General features: G+C 38.5%; 1 protein-coding gene across 1 annotated transcript in view; it reads left to right on the forward strand.

Moving 5' to 3' along the window:
- The window catches only part of LOC306839804 (CMP-N-acetylneuraminate-beta-galactosamide-alpha-2,3-sialyltransferase 1-like), a 69,125-nt gene that overhangs the window by 31,285 nt on the left and 23,950 nt on the right, over positions 1 to 13,890 (forward strand). Inside the window, exon 2 of the mRNA XM_079368704.1 lies at positions 12,794 to 13,417. Within this exon, the coding sequence (XP_079224830.1) occupies positions 13,127 to 13,417 (291 nt within the window). The 5' untranslated portion in view covers positions 12,794 to 13,126. The remainder of the gene's footprint in view (positions 1 to 12,793; positions 13,418 to 13,890) is intronic.

Raw genomic sequence — 13,890 nt, forward strand, 5'->3', positions numbered from 1 at the left:
GTGTTTGTTTGTTTTTTTTTGACAGCAGAGGATTTTTTTGCTCCAACTGAACAGAAGTGGATCTGGAACAAGATGAGAGGCAGACTGAACTTCTCAGTGGATCCGAATGATGCTGAACGCCCTGCTGAATAACTGTAGAGACATCTAAAAACCAACATGATGTCAGAAATAAATTAAAAACACACCTTTGCCATGCAGGAAAGCTTGCATGTGGAATCAGGTGTGATTGAAACGTGCTTCCTATTCATATGCAAAAATTGTCCACTCTTTGGAGTATACTCTCCAGGCTGCAACCTTTTATGTCCCCATGTGTTGTCGGCCTCCACTAAACGTGGGGCCTTGAGCTCTGACATCTTTTATGGCTTATATTTTAATATCAACATAAAAAAGAAATGCATCCCTCTTGGATAGAACACCTGTGATAAACCTGCAATAATCTAATGCAGTGAACATAAAGAATCATCTTCCATAATGTAAGACATATTAACGTTGACAAAAATGGAAACAGAGTTGATTATTTCATTCAGGGCTCCCAACACCTTCCCGGTAGTGATGATTAATGGGACAGACACCCCTGTTTGGACGGAGAACTTCTCTGACAAAACACATTAATAACAAGGCCTGTTTTACATTCTCTTCCTGGATGCATCAAGCTATCAGTGGAAGTGCAGGAAGAGCATTTGTCTGCATGCAAAATGGCCTCATCAAAACGTAGGACACTGTTAACATCAACGGCATCATGGAAACACATAGCCTCTGCTGACAAGTCTGCAAATAGCCATTTCATTCCATCAGAGATATCCATGTCTTTCATTTAGTTAATGATTATAAGACAGGCATCCCATTTTGGATGGAGAATGTGCCAGACAACACACAATCAATATTCAGAGCTGCTTTACATTCTGTCCACCTTGTTATCAGTGGAAGTGCAGGAAGAAACATTTGAGTGCATGCAAAATGGTTGGAGATTTTCAATTCAAGACTAAACATCAAAACCAATTTTCAGGGGAGACCGGAGCGGCAACTACCTTTAGTTGAGTCAGTTTTTTTATTACATCTGGGCCTTTACTATCTGAAAATCTGAGCTGGAAAAAGCAATTGGATTTTTAAACTGTACCCATCAACATTTTAACTTGTTTGTGCATTTGTAGGTTTCATTAGCATATTCATGTACTTTGTTGTATCATTTTGTGTCAGTCTCAATATATATACTGCAGACAGCAAGGCTGGACACAGGAAAATATATATAATTAGAATTATTGTCAGTCATATGTCTTTTTTTATTACTTCAATATAGGGATGTGAAATAACATTAAGCAAAAATGATATCAATACCATGCTTTTTTTTGGTTTTGTTACTTTATTGCAATGGTCATACACACTAAACATTCAAGACAGTTATCACTTCAGATTTTTTGTGCATATATACATCTCACTTCTTCAACTTTTCAAATAAAGAACACAGCCAAAAGAGGCATAAAAAACAACCCTTTTCTTTTTAAAATTCTGCGAGCAACAGCCATCAAGCAAGTGACAAGAACACAGAAACAACAAGATCCACAGAGACTTAAAGTATGGTTATTACACTGAACAAACTTGAAAAACTAAAATATGTACATTTACAAGTAGGTGACTTACAGAAATGATATAAGATTCATCCGAAAGAAAGACTTGATGTACAGTACAGGTACATGAAAAATGAAGTTGTGTAAATGTCATGTAGTAAGGAAACAAAGAATGGGAAGCAAATTCCGTTCTGAAAAAAATATTCAATTAACTAGTGACTGAAAAGCAAAAACTAAATCTTACTTTTACCAACTAAACTTAGAAGTAAAAAAATGAATGTCCATTGAAAGTCCAACTTAAAAATTCAGAAAACAAAAAAAACAAAACGCAAAAAAAACATGCATGCATGCAATACAGGTAAACCTGACAGGAAATACTCTAAGTAGGTTATAAAAAAATCCACATAGAAACACAGGGTACATACTGTATATGAATGACCAAGGGTAGGTATTAACTGACAACAGGAGGGAATGTACACTGAAACTAAATTGACACACAGGTGAGACTAACGACACGGGTGAAAATGATCAGGGCAATCATCATTGAGGGGACTATAGAAAAGTAGTCAGAGAAGAAAAAAAAACACAGAGGACAAGAACAAAAAAAAAAACTGGAAACACTAAAGACACACACGGAACCCAAAAATGTAACAGTAACAATACACACAGAACATGGATAAACAAGGAAAAGAAATGTCAAAGAAACTAAGACTAAACTTGGAAACACTAGAAGAAGAAACACACGAGAGATACAAGCAACACTGCAGAGACATTGAAACAAGAAAGGAAATCTTAACTTAACAAGACCAAATCATGACAGTAAATGCATGAAATGAATTCATTATTGTTTAATTAATATGTATACATGTATTTAGATTTAAATTAAAATGAATTACTGCCTCATTTCAAAATATTTGCTGAACTACTTACGGTTTACTTGAGAAAGGATATTTGAGCTCCACAGTCACCTGATCACAAGGGAGTCAGTCTAAACCAAGCAGCATCTTTTTGTGTTAAGAAATAAAACCAGTGCAGAAGTGCAGAATCCTTTACTCTGCTGAGTGTCTGCTTGAGGCTGGCTGCAGCTGCACCAGAAGTCACATATACACCCATTAAAAAAAAACATGTTTGTTAAACTAAATAAACATGTTTACTGCCTGGTTCAAAAAAACAAACAAGTCTGATGAGTTCATGTCATGATCATCAAACACTGTACGTGGGACGAGGGATTTTTTTTATTAACTCATTCGTTTTGATTTGATGAAGGATAAGCATTTCTCATGCTATAGGCATGTGGCTGATCTGATTGACAGGCAGGAGCGGCATAGCTGTTTGCAAAGAGGCTTAAGACCTGCCTCAATTCCAGCTCTGAGTCTGTCATTAGGTTGACCGCAAGGTGGGGTGAAACATAATTTCCAGCATGGCGACCACCATCGATAAGACTTCAAAGCCCCCTGTAGTAACAGATGGGTGATGTCACTCAGGCTTTGTCTATTAATAATTACAGTCTATATGGTCTGAACATAGCTGGTACACACCATTATAATTAGATTGTTTGGCACTTGCTTCTCAGCTTTGTAATTATTTGAGGGAATCATTTGGTCATTAAAGGGACTCATGGATGGTGAACAGTTACAGTATGTTGTGTTAGACCAATTTATAAGAGACTGGTTTGAATCTACTATAACATGCCAGAATTCTCTTCCTGATCCAGCATTGCTTGTCCAGCATGTTCAGAGAGCTCACACTGCACATGCTAAATCAGGACAGAGCATTGTTTGAATTACATGAGGTCTCCAGGTAAAACTAGCCCTATAGGACTTAATGCTGCTCTGTTCATGTTCACGTGTTTGTGAATATCAATACCACAATTGAATGTAATGAGCAGGCACTTTACAAGGCAGCCTCAATCTTCAGTGAATGACTGTGTTTTAATCTATCTATCTATCTATCTATCTAATGGGTGCATATTGACATGTAGTGTACTGTATTCTGAGCAGTGGTGTCACAAGAAACTAAATGAATGCAGTACAGGAACACAGTTTCATTTCATTTTCATCTTGCGTATGTGAATATATTTTTTCATTGTTAATGAAATACCTTAAATCAGGGAAAGTCATTTCCAGACAGTATGCAGATTAATATTATTATATGAATATTTTAATATATATATATATATATATATATATATATATATATATATATATATATATATATAGTTATTATTATATTAACATTATTTTATTTGTAAAAAAAAAAAAAAAAAAAAGGTACACATAGAACTGGATTATTATCCTTACTGATTCACGTATGGGCCAGTCAAAAGCAGTGTTGTGTATGTTGTTTTCACAACAGCAAGCAATTTAATTTATTTATTTACACAAAGGAACATGCTTAAAGATGCCAAACATGATGAACTGAATTAAGTGTTTTGTTTTGTTTTTTATTTCTTCCTTACATTGTATAAAGTCTTTGTATTATGATTTCCCTCAGTGTGAACTGTACTATAAGGCTGAAAGACAAATGTTAATACAAAATAGGCTGTACTGTCAGACATAATGGATTTAGATGATATTTCTAAAAATTAAAAGTACGTAAAGCAATAAACAAAATGTTTTTAAATGGTTAAAGATAGCGCTTTGAATTGTTTTGAATTAGAGTGAAGGTTCATCCCCGACTGCAGTGCTCTCTGCTTTTGCTCAGAGACACAAGCCAGACGTTCACAGGGAGTTAACACACCAGGGAAACTTCATTTCTCCGGGCAACGGCAGGTAAGGGTGTGAAGGACGTGAGGAAAAAGAGTCTGCACTAATCACTGGAAATGCAATGAGACAACTGCAAAGTAGCTTGATAGCACAATTTTGCAATAATAAAATTAGAGATATAATAAACTGCTGAGCCAGGGTGAATGAGTAAAGGTCAATTAGTGTTAATAACAGTAAACCTAAGTGTAACAAGGACATAAAAGAAGCAAGGCACAGTGATGAATATCTGCTGCTGTGAAGCCTGATCGCAATTACTATGAGAGAACTATTATACAAAAAGCAATTCCTTCCTCCCATGACATCCTATAATAGCAGAAAGGAAATAAATTGAAGACATGAAAAGATCAAGAACCCCTTAAAGCTAATCAAATGGGCTGTTGAAAGGTCAGCCGCATATAGGTTCAGCATTTTGTTTCCAGCCTCCCTTTTTAAGCTCACTTCAAAGACAGTTGATTTCTAAGGCTTTGTCCTGTTGAATGTCTTCTTGGAATACACAACCTATCCTGTGATTTTCTTTAGTTTATTTATGAAAGCACTGTACATATTTCATTGCTTACCTACCCCTGTTATGTTTATAGAGTGGGTTTTTACTCATATGTTGAAAATAGTTTCAGGGGCGTCACCCATCTTTTTGGAAGAGGTAATAATGTGGCTTAACGACAGCAGTCACCATGTTGGTAATGCTTTTAAACCTAACATTCCATCAATCAAGTAGCAGATAATGAGGTGGAGGGGAGGCGGGCTAAGCCGGGCAAGTAGCTACAGCATGTCATCCACCTGTCAGTCTCACCTCTAATTATGTAAATGTGTAGATGATAATAGGTGGTATGAGATCTTAGGTTTGCATCTGGACAACAAACTTGACTAGGCTGTGAACATCTACCGAAAGGGACAGAGCCGACTCCTTTCCTTGAGCAGGCTTTGGCTCATGTGCTTTGAAATGTTGGAAATGTTCTATCAGTCAGTTGTGGAGATCTTTTTTATGGTGTGGTCTACTGGAGGGGCAACATGACAGACACGGTCTCTAGAGCCCGGTATGTCCAGCAGTCCGGTATGGATCAGTACAGTTTGGTTTGGTAAAGCTTTGGTAAAGTTTTGTCTGCGTTTCCACAGCCAGCCTTGCCATATTTGGTGGGCAACATGTAAGCCGGATGCCGATAGCTGCGTCAGTTACATAATAACGTCACATCATAGCAGCTTATAACAGCTATTCAACAAACAGGAAAACGCGACACAGTAATTCATCTACTTTGTCACTGGCTTGTGGCTCTTTGTCACAAAACACAATCAAGCTTTGTTTCAGAGAAGGCTGTGGAATAAACAATCAACTGTATTTAAACATGGCGGGGTTTTGTTTGCCTCTGTATCACTGGAAGAGATTATTCTTTTGACCAATCAACAGACTGCAGTGTTGAGCTCCACCTTTTAGGGTTGGATCAATATACTTGGCACCCCAACAGAAGGGTCCCAAAAAGTAGGACAGTACAGGTCGGTAATTTGAGGATCTTTACCGGCTTTAGTCAATTGAAACGCCACAAAATGTGTGCCTTACCGAGACAAACTGAACTGAATAGCTTGGTGGAAACGGGGCTTAGGTGACTTGCTAAGGTGATAAAAAGGCTAAAACTCAATGAGGATCGAGATGGAGAGACGCACGTGAAAGGAAGGACAGAATATTGTGGACAATGTTAGTCATCATCTTCATGACATTATTGCAGATCAGAGAAGTATCCGCAGTGGACAGCTCATTTCACTGCACTGCAGGACTGAGAGGTTGAGGAGATCCTTTGTCCTCACAGTCATTAAGCTTTTGAACACACAGGCCAATGGTAGCAGCTCATGAATGGACTTGTGTTTGGAACGTTACTGTCTGCCTTCTTCTTGTTTCTTTCCCTAACACCCTGGGGATTCGTGCCCTAATAAGAAGTATTTATTATTTAATTATATGTTAACATCCATGAAGTTTTCAATCACTGTTTTTTTTGGGGGGGTGAGATTTTCACTGATAATTCTATTTTTTTTAACCTGTTAGCTATATGGAAAGACCCCCGAATATCCCCATGGGGATGGATAAAGCATTCATATTGTTATGTATGGATCTATTTCTCTATTTCAATGGACTTGAGCTCGTACAGAGCTAGCTAGTCTTCTAACTACTCAAAGCGTTCTTCCACGGCAGGTCACACACACAAACTAGTGCTGTTCATAGAAGCAGCTTCAGCTACCTGGGGTTGGATTTCTTGACCAGCTCCTGCAGCACATGTGGCTGCAGGAGCTGAGAATCAAACCCCTGACTCTAGCACTGATCCACAGCTTTAGGATTGATAAAATCCCTTCTGGCTTCACTTTTGAACATTGACAGTTGCTAATTGGTTTTACTCTGTTTTGTTTTGTCATCGAATCAATTGCTGCATTTACTGAAGTGTTCTTCCATAAAAGAAAAACATCAGCTGTGCCTTCTTATCATGATGAGGAGGAGTCACTATAGGCAGCCTTCTTTATATCAGCCTTCTGTCACTGTGATCATTGCCAAACAAGCGTTTGTGAAAATGATCAGTCTTTGTACTAAAAGCATCACAAAACTGAGTGTAGACAATTTGTCTAGTTAGTTCTTTTTCATGTCATGAGAGCTCTTTTGAACAGGGGAAAGGCTTTCAATAAGACAGAATACCTATTGCATTAATTATTATTATTGAGCTTGGACCTCAAAAATAATCACTGGCTTTGTCCTTAAACAATCCAGAGAATCTGCAGTTGTCTCTCCAGACTTTAATGTGAGTTCACTCATGAGCAAATGGTCACTTCAGAATGTCAGTGTTTGATACAAAAACAAAAGAAATAAAGGATTTGTTCTCTCTTGTGACTTGTGTGAGGATGCCAGTCACATCCACACATCAGGACGTGTAAACATCAATTGCTAGAAAAGCACACTATGCCAGTTTAAAAATCTATAAATAACACATGGCTGCTGGGCAAAAATAAAACCTCTAACCTTCAAAATGTCACGATAAACGGCTGCATTTTAAATTTGACCACTCTGCAGCTCCTATTTTGTCCTCTGGATTTTGTAAAGGTTCCATGAAGCCAGGGGCCGCACACTGTCCCCCAGCGATTTGAGAACAATCCCTTAAATAACCAATCCACCTTTTATACAATGACATACATCTCAAAAGAGATCAGTATAGCTGCATGTTTTCTGTGAACCATTCCTTCATTCATTCTAATCATGAGAGAACACCATGTCCTGCTTTTTCAATCTCTCCATACCACTGGAATCCTCTTTATGTGTTCGAGCAACGAACATAACTCTGTCTCCTTTTTATCAATATGAAGCACTGACTGAAAGTCTATAACTGTGAAAATGAAACACTCTCCACCAAAGCCTCATAGATCCGATGTCATTAAATGTGAAAATCATATTTTTTCATTTTCTATTCTCTGACTGATATTATTGTTGATGGAGTGGATATTTCCTGGATAAACCCGCTGGGTTTCTTCGACGTTGCTTTAAACATCTCCTCTTATTGATCTTGGCTGTTGAGGTTTCAGATATTGGCTGTTGATGAATGCAGAGATTCAAGTGTATTTTTTTGCTCTGGCATGATATTGTGAATATTATGAATTCTGACTCTAGGTTGATGTATTCACTGTAAATATTAAGAAATCTCCAGCCCTATTTCAGACTCAGTTGACTTCTCATGTCTGTTACAGTAATGGATGGTGTTTTGCTCAGATATTCGTGTTTGTTTTGTAAATGTGATTCATTAAAGCATCCTTTTAACTTTGTGCACTGAATGTAGCCCTTTGAATTTAAAAGCCCAGGCTTCCCATTCATTTCATGAAGCTGACATACCAGTAGGAATTGCAGATGCAAAATATGGGCTGCATTGTCTAAACTTAATTAGGCATATATGCATTGTCGAAAAAAGTCAGACAATAATTCTGTTATTTGTTGAACCAAGTGTTCAAGGAAGGATATAAATGAATGATGAGATGGAATAATTGTTTTGCAATAGCTACACTGCAAAAAATCAAATTTTAGCAGTTCTCCTAGTCTTGTTTTTGGTTCTCTTATTCACCTTCTTATATGTCACATTCACCTTACAAGCCCAGTTTTAGATATATGTTTAAGATATAAAAAGCAAAAGAAACAAGGCCTGAATTGCGTGCAATTAGTACAAAATACAGTATTTGCCAATGTTTCTTCAAATTAGATCTTCATCTGATTTCAAGACACTCAAAAATATTTTCCTACTGATACTACTTCCTACTGAACTAAACCCTTGACAGTAAAGTGTGGTCGCCCAATTGGCTGATGTTTTATTTATTAAAATAGTTCAAGACGTATTTTTTGCTACTTAGATTTTGAAATCAGATTTACATCTGATGCATTAACGTGTCAGGTAAATGCAGCATACGGTATAGTGTTGACCATCACTGGCACTCTTAGTGTAGGAATGATTATGAATTCAATTCTCAGTTGCATTAAAACGTGTGTTTTTGCGTGTATTAGATACAATTTTCAATTTTAATGCAATCAACACATGCACTGATCACACTGTGAGCTATTATGCACTTTTGTGAATTTAACCAGATCAGTTGAACCATGTTCTGAACCCATTGCTGTCGGTCCCTATTTCTGTTGCATATCAACAACATACTACACCTCAGACTTTAGACTTAAGACCAGGTGTTAGGCGGTCTAAGACACAGTCTCTTTTCAGCATCCTTGAGAGAAGAACATACCACTTTTACACCTGACCACACCTCATTTTCAGACAAACACATCCCTGGGTGCTAAAAGGCATGCAAACTCAGTTGGTATTTAAACAATGTGTGCGTTGTGCATAAGATTAAAAACAATTGGAAATGACAGGGCCCAGAGAGGCAGAGCTGAGGCAGCCTGGCAAACAGCTACTATCTGCCAGCATGTCAGTTAGATCAGCCATAGCCCTAATGGTTAATAACCCTTTGTCTTTATGAAATCATAACCGGTTAATTCTAAAAGAAAACATTACTCCATACAGTTAGTTCTGAGAAAGAATTAATTTATTCAGACCAAGTTTGTTTTTGAACCGAGCTGTTAAAAGATTTATTTCCTCTGTAAAGTGGTCACTGTTAATGGGTTTTATGGCTGCACAGGGGTTCAGTGGTTAGTGTTGTTGCCTTGCACTCCTGGTTCAAATCCCTGTGAGACAGGGCGTTTCTGTGTGGAGCAACCCCGAACTGGAAAAACTGTAAAGATAATGGATGGATGGGTGAATGCGAATGGATTTTGGAGCCAGACTCATGTGGACAGTGAAGAACTGCAGGTCTTTGACGCTGAGTGCGTGAAAGGGTGGGGGTGGGTTTTTCATCTTCTGTCTGCAACGACGGAGTCAATCTTTTTTTATGTGTCCTACTGCTCTTACATGAGAAGATTATCCTCAACACATAAAATGGGGTAATTTTATGTGCTTTGTGGTTTATGGTTGATTTTAGCGACCAAGCCGTGCATTTAATTTTAATCTGTGCGTGGATGTTTAACCTTGTGCTAGGGAAGCTTTTCCATTAATATTACAACATTCATTTCCGTCTTGAGTCATTTTCGAGGTAGTCAAATTGCTGTCATGACTTTAAAGTTAAAGTGACTCAGACGTTTATTCAGACATGACATGTTGAATTACCATCACATTAATGTAATGAGAGGCATGTCAAGTGTCAAGGTTATTTCCTTAGAGTTAACTCAAGGCTCGGTTTACCTCGGCATGCACATCCTCCCAGCTCAGCAGAAAAACCTTTCTAAAGTATATGATACAAAGGAGCCCTTGAAACTGCAGAATTTTAGTTTCTCAGAATGGTCACAAGTGGAAGACATAAGCCAAAAAGGAAAACAATTTACACACAACACCAACTGTAAACACTTCACAGTAACTACACCCTGCAAAGTTGATGACTTCACAAAACTGAAGATTAGAGTGAAAATCACAGCTTACACACCGCTGCTTTCCACCCCCTCTCCTTCTTTTTCTTTCGCTCTCCCCCCTCCTATGAAGTGTGAACAGAAGCTTTGCTGTCTCAGCTTAGCAAACTTTGATCAGTGCAGGGTTGCCAAGCTTCAGTCAGACAAGGTCAGAGGAACGAGATGATGGCCGGCATGTTGTCAAAAGCGGGGAGTTGCCACCTGTTTCGGAATATATTCTGCTTGCTCTCACGTCTTCCAGGATCCCTAATGCCAAAGGGCTTCAAACTGAGAGGAGTCAACCTGCTGAAGAGGCGCAGGCTTCATTGAAGTGTCCATTATAAGAATCCCCAGGTATCCTTGTCAAACTTGCTGCCTTAGACAATAACCAACCTTGGGTTTGTATGCAAATCCACTCTCTGCTGTGAGTTCCCAACAGCCGACAGGATAACTTCTAAGCTGTCCTGAGCATTGGCCTGTGTCAGTGCTGCTGATAAACGGCTGTACAGTTTGTTTTTCTACGCTGATAGCAAGAAAAGAATCAACAGAAAAGCTGTGCTGTGTAGTCTTTCTCAGCCAGTCTTAAACTGAATCCGCTTTGCTTCCCTCCAGGGTGAAATTTGAATGACCTGATCAATTTCTAATCAGGAAAAACCTAGAGCCTTTCTCTTGTTGTAATGGAAGCCCACAAATCTTCCATATGGAGGGCTCCCTCAGAAATTGTGCAGAGCAAAGGGTAGGTAGCAGTTTTTCTCTTCATTTTTCACATATATATTTCTAACTTGTAAGGCAACTCAGCTGTTAGCTAAACACAGCAGTGTTTGTGAAATCCTGAACACAGCTGCATATCAGAATACAAAAATTCAGGCCCTGTTTAAAAGCAGAGGTGGCCTTTTCATGTCGGAAATGGAACCCAGGAGGTTTGCCTGACTTGTCAGTCATGAAAAGCCAGAGTTAAAAAAAACAAAAAACTGCTCGTTTTTATCCTGTGAATTCTGTCACAAGCAAGGTTTCTTACAAACTGTACTGTATACTCATAAAGCTTGAACAAGGTATAAACCAGTAGAATGTCTGTTAGTCACTTTAATCTCACAGCTCACAGTTTATTGCATCATATTGAACTCATTGCTTTATTTTGCCTTGATGGAATTCTTTTTGCTACCTTGGTCTCTAGGAAGCCTGATTTTTCTTTAAACGAACTCAAACCAAAGACATTCTGTGAATAGAGGATGAAGCCACCATGACATAACCCTTTTGTGAACTCTCTCTGTTGAAGCATCCAGTTCAGCATTTTGGCTGTTGCCATCTTGGGTTTTCAGCCCCTTGAGTCAGCATATTTTTCTCACCTTCGGTTTACAGACTCCCCTGGTAGTGACTTGTCAATCACACTTTGCCATGGTCTAACATTTATCCTGCTTTACCCATCATAAACTCTCTCGAAATGAGATTAGCTAGTCTTTGACAGGGGCAGATCTGCAGGGTGGCCAGGAGACCAGGGGATCAGGGCTCCCCTATAAATGTAATAGGCCACCCCAAAATACTAAACTGTGATTGGTTTTTTGCTGTGTTAGGGGCAGGACTTCAGTTAAATGAAACTATTTAGGGCTATTTTGCAGCTATTTGCTGCTACAGAGTTCTTTGTATTTCAGTGTTACACCTTTTGTTCTTTCTGTACAAAGCACCCACCCTCTGCTGGCCGATAAAATGAATACAAATATATGGAACTTCAAATGTTGTTTCTCTTATGAAATCAGATGCTCAACATTTTTTATATAATCTACAGGCAATGATTCAGCCATAATAAATGGAGCTTTTTGTGTGTTGAATGAAACATTTAATCAGATGTTTGTGTGCAGATTTGAGTTGGATGTTACCAAGTGGATTCTCCAAATGTATTATTTACTCTTGATGAACATTTGTCGGATCAACAACTCTTTTTGACACAGCACACAGGTGACAATGTGTGTCACAGGAGATTGTCAATGAATTGTGAACATGGACTGTCCATTTTCTTTCAGTTAACAAAAGCTGCATTATGTTTCGGACATTTTCTAAACAGAGAGGTTTTAATGGGATCGGGTTGTTTTCTTTTTGTCCCATGGAAACGGTATTCATTTACACAATCAATCAAAACAATTTAGGTGTTTGATTGTCTTTTTTAAGAGCTTTGATACCGCAACGCAGCCTGTGCAATTTGCCACAGAACACATAACAATAAACAAAAACACTGTCAATGGAAGACTGTCGCAGAAAACAGTGGTGTGATTTTACAGAGATATTGGCGGATTTATTAAAGGTTTATTAAAGGTCATGAAATACTGAGCAGTGTACAATTTATCTCCTTTGTGCCCTTAAAGGAATTCAGTATGACAGGCTTAATAAATGCTGCTACTTCAATGTTTTGACAGTGACAAAATAAACAGACGCAGTGCGGGAAATGTGAACAGGCTTGTAGGCTGTTTTTTTTCTCCACATTTTTTTCATGTATGTGTCACAAAAATGTCCTTTTATTTGCCTTGCAGGTGAATCATTAAACAATGACTGGCGGATCAGTCATTGACCTTTCAGTGTCAACATCTGAGTAGCAAGTTATACTGACTGAATCCAGGAGCCGTCAAGCTGCTGGATCAACATTTTGGATTTGCCTTTAATTGGTTTCGATGAACTGGAAGAGTGATAAAGAGAACAGCAGGGTATGCTCAATGGACGGCAGTGGCTATATTTGAGCTCCTTGCACTATGTGGTCAACAGGGTGGCTTTATCCTCACAACTTCAGGACTCTAGATTTATCATGATGCTATTTTTGTCTGCTGCTCTTGAGAAATTCCTAGCCAGCAGAATCTGACTGTGACAACATGTCCCTACCAAAGCGGAGAAAAATCAGGACTTTGGCTCTGCTATTTTGTGTCATCACATTCACAATGTTCTTCTTCAGCTACACCTTTCGGGACCCCTCTTTTTACTTCTTCAAGTATGCTTTTCGCCTATCTGACAACTTTTTCTCCAAAGGGCTATGTGCCTGTAGACAGTGCATGACAGAGCTGGAGGACGACCCGTGGTTTGCTGAGCGCTTCAATCAGTCCATCCACCCTCTGATGACCAGGGAGAACAGCATTCTTTCTGATGAAACCTTTAAATGGTGGCAGGTAAGATTCAGTGAATGATTTAAGGGGATTTGAGATGCTATCCCACAGAAGATTGAAAAACAAAAAAAGATGCACATTCAGCGACTGAGGGCAAATGAGGTGGGGGAAAAAAGAAACATCATGAATAAAGAACAGAGATTGCGGACCGCTTTAATGCTCCCAAGAAGTGTTTGTTTTTGCCATATTGATTTTTTCAAATCCGAGGGATCAAGTTGTGAAGCAAACTCCCACGCACAATTTGTTCATATTAGCAAGTAAGGCGGTGGATATCTATCACCATCGTTCCCACTTATATTTAGAGGAAAAGAGATGTGTGCCATTATTAAAACACAGGTGATTACATGCAGTAACCATTCACTTTGAGTATTTAGAATTTTCCCTGCAGGAAAACTTTTATCTTTTAGCATCTTTTTTGATCATGTCTCAAAGGGAAATATTCTGAAAACATTCTGCTAAAATGCCAAACTTCAATA

This window comes from Symphodus melops (genome assembly GCF_947650265.1).
Source record: "Symphodus melops genome assembly, chromosome: 18".
Classification (NCBI taxonomy): Eukaryota; Metazoa; Chordata; class Actinopteri; order Labriformes; family Labridae; genus Symphodus; species Symphodus melops.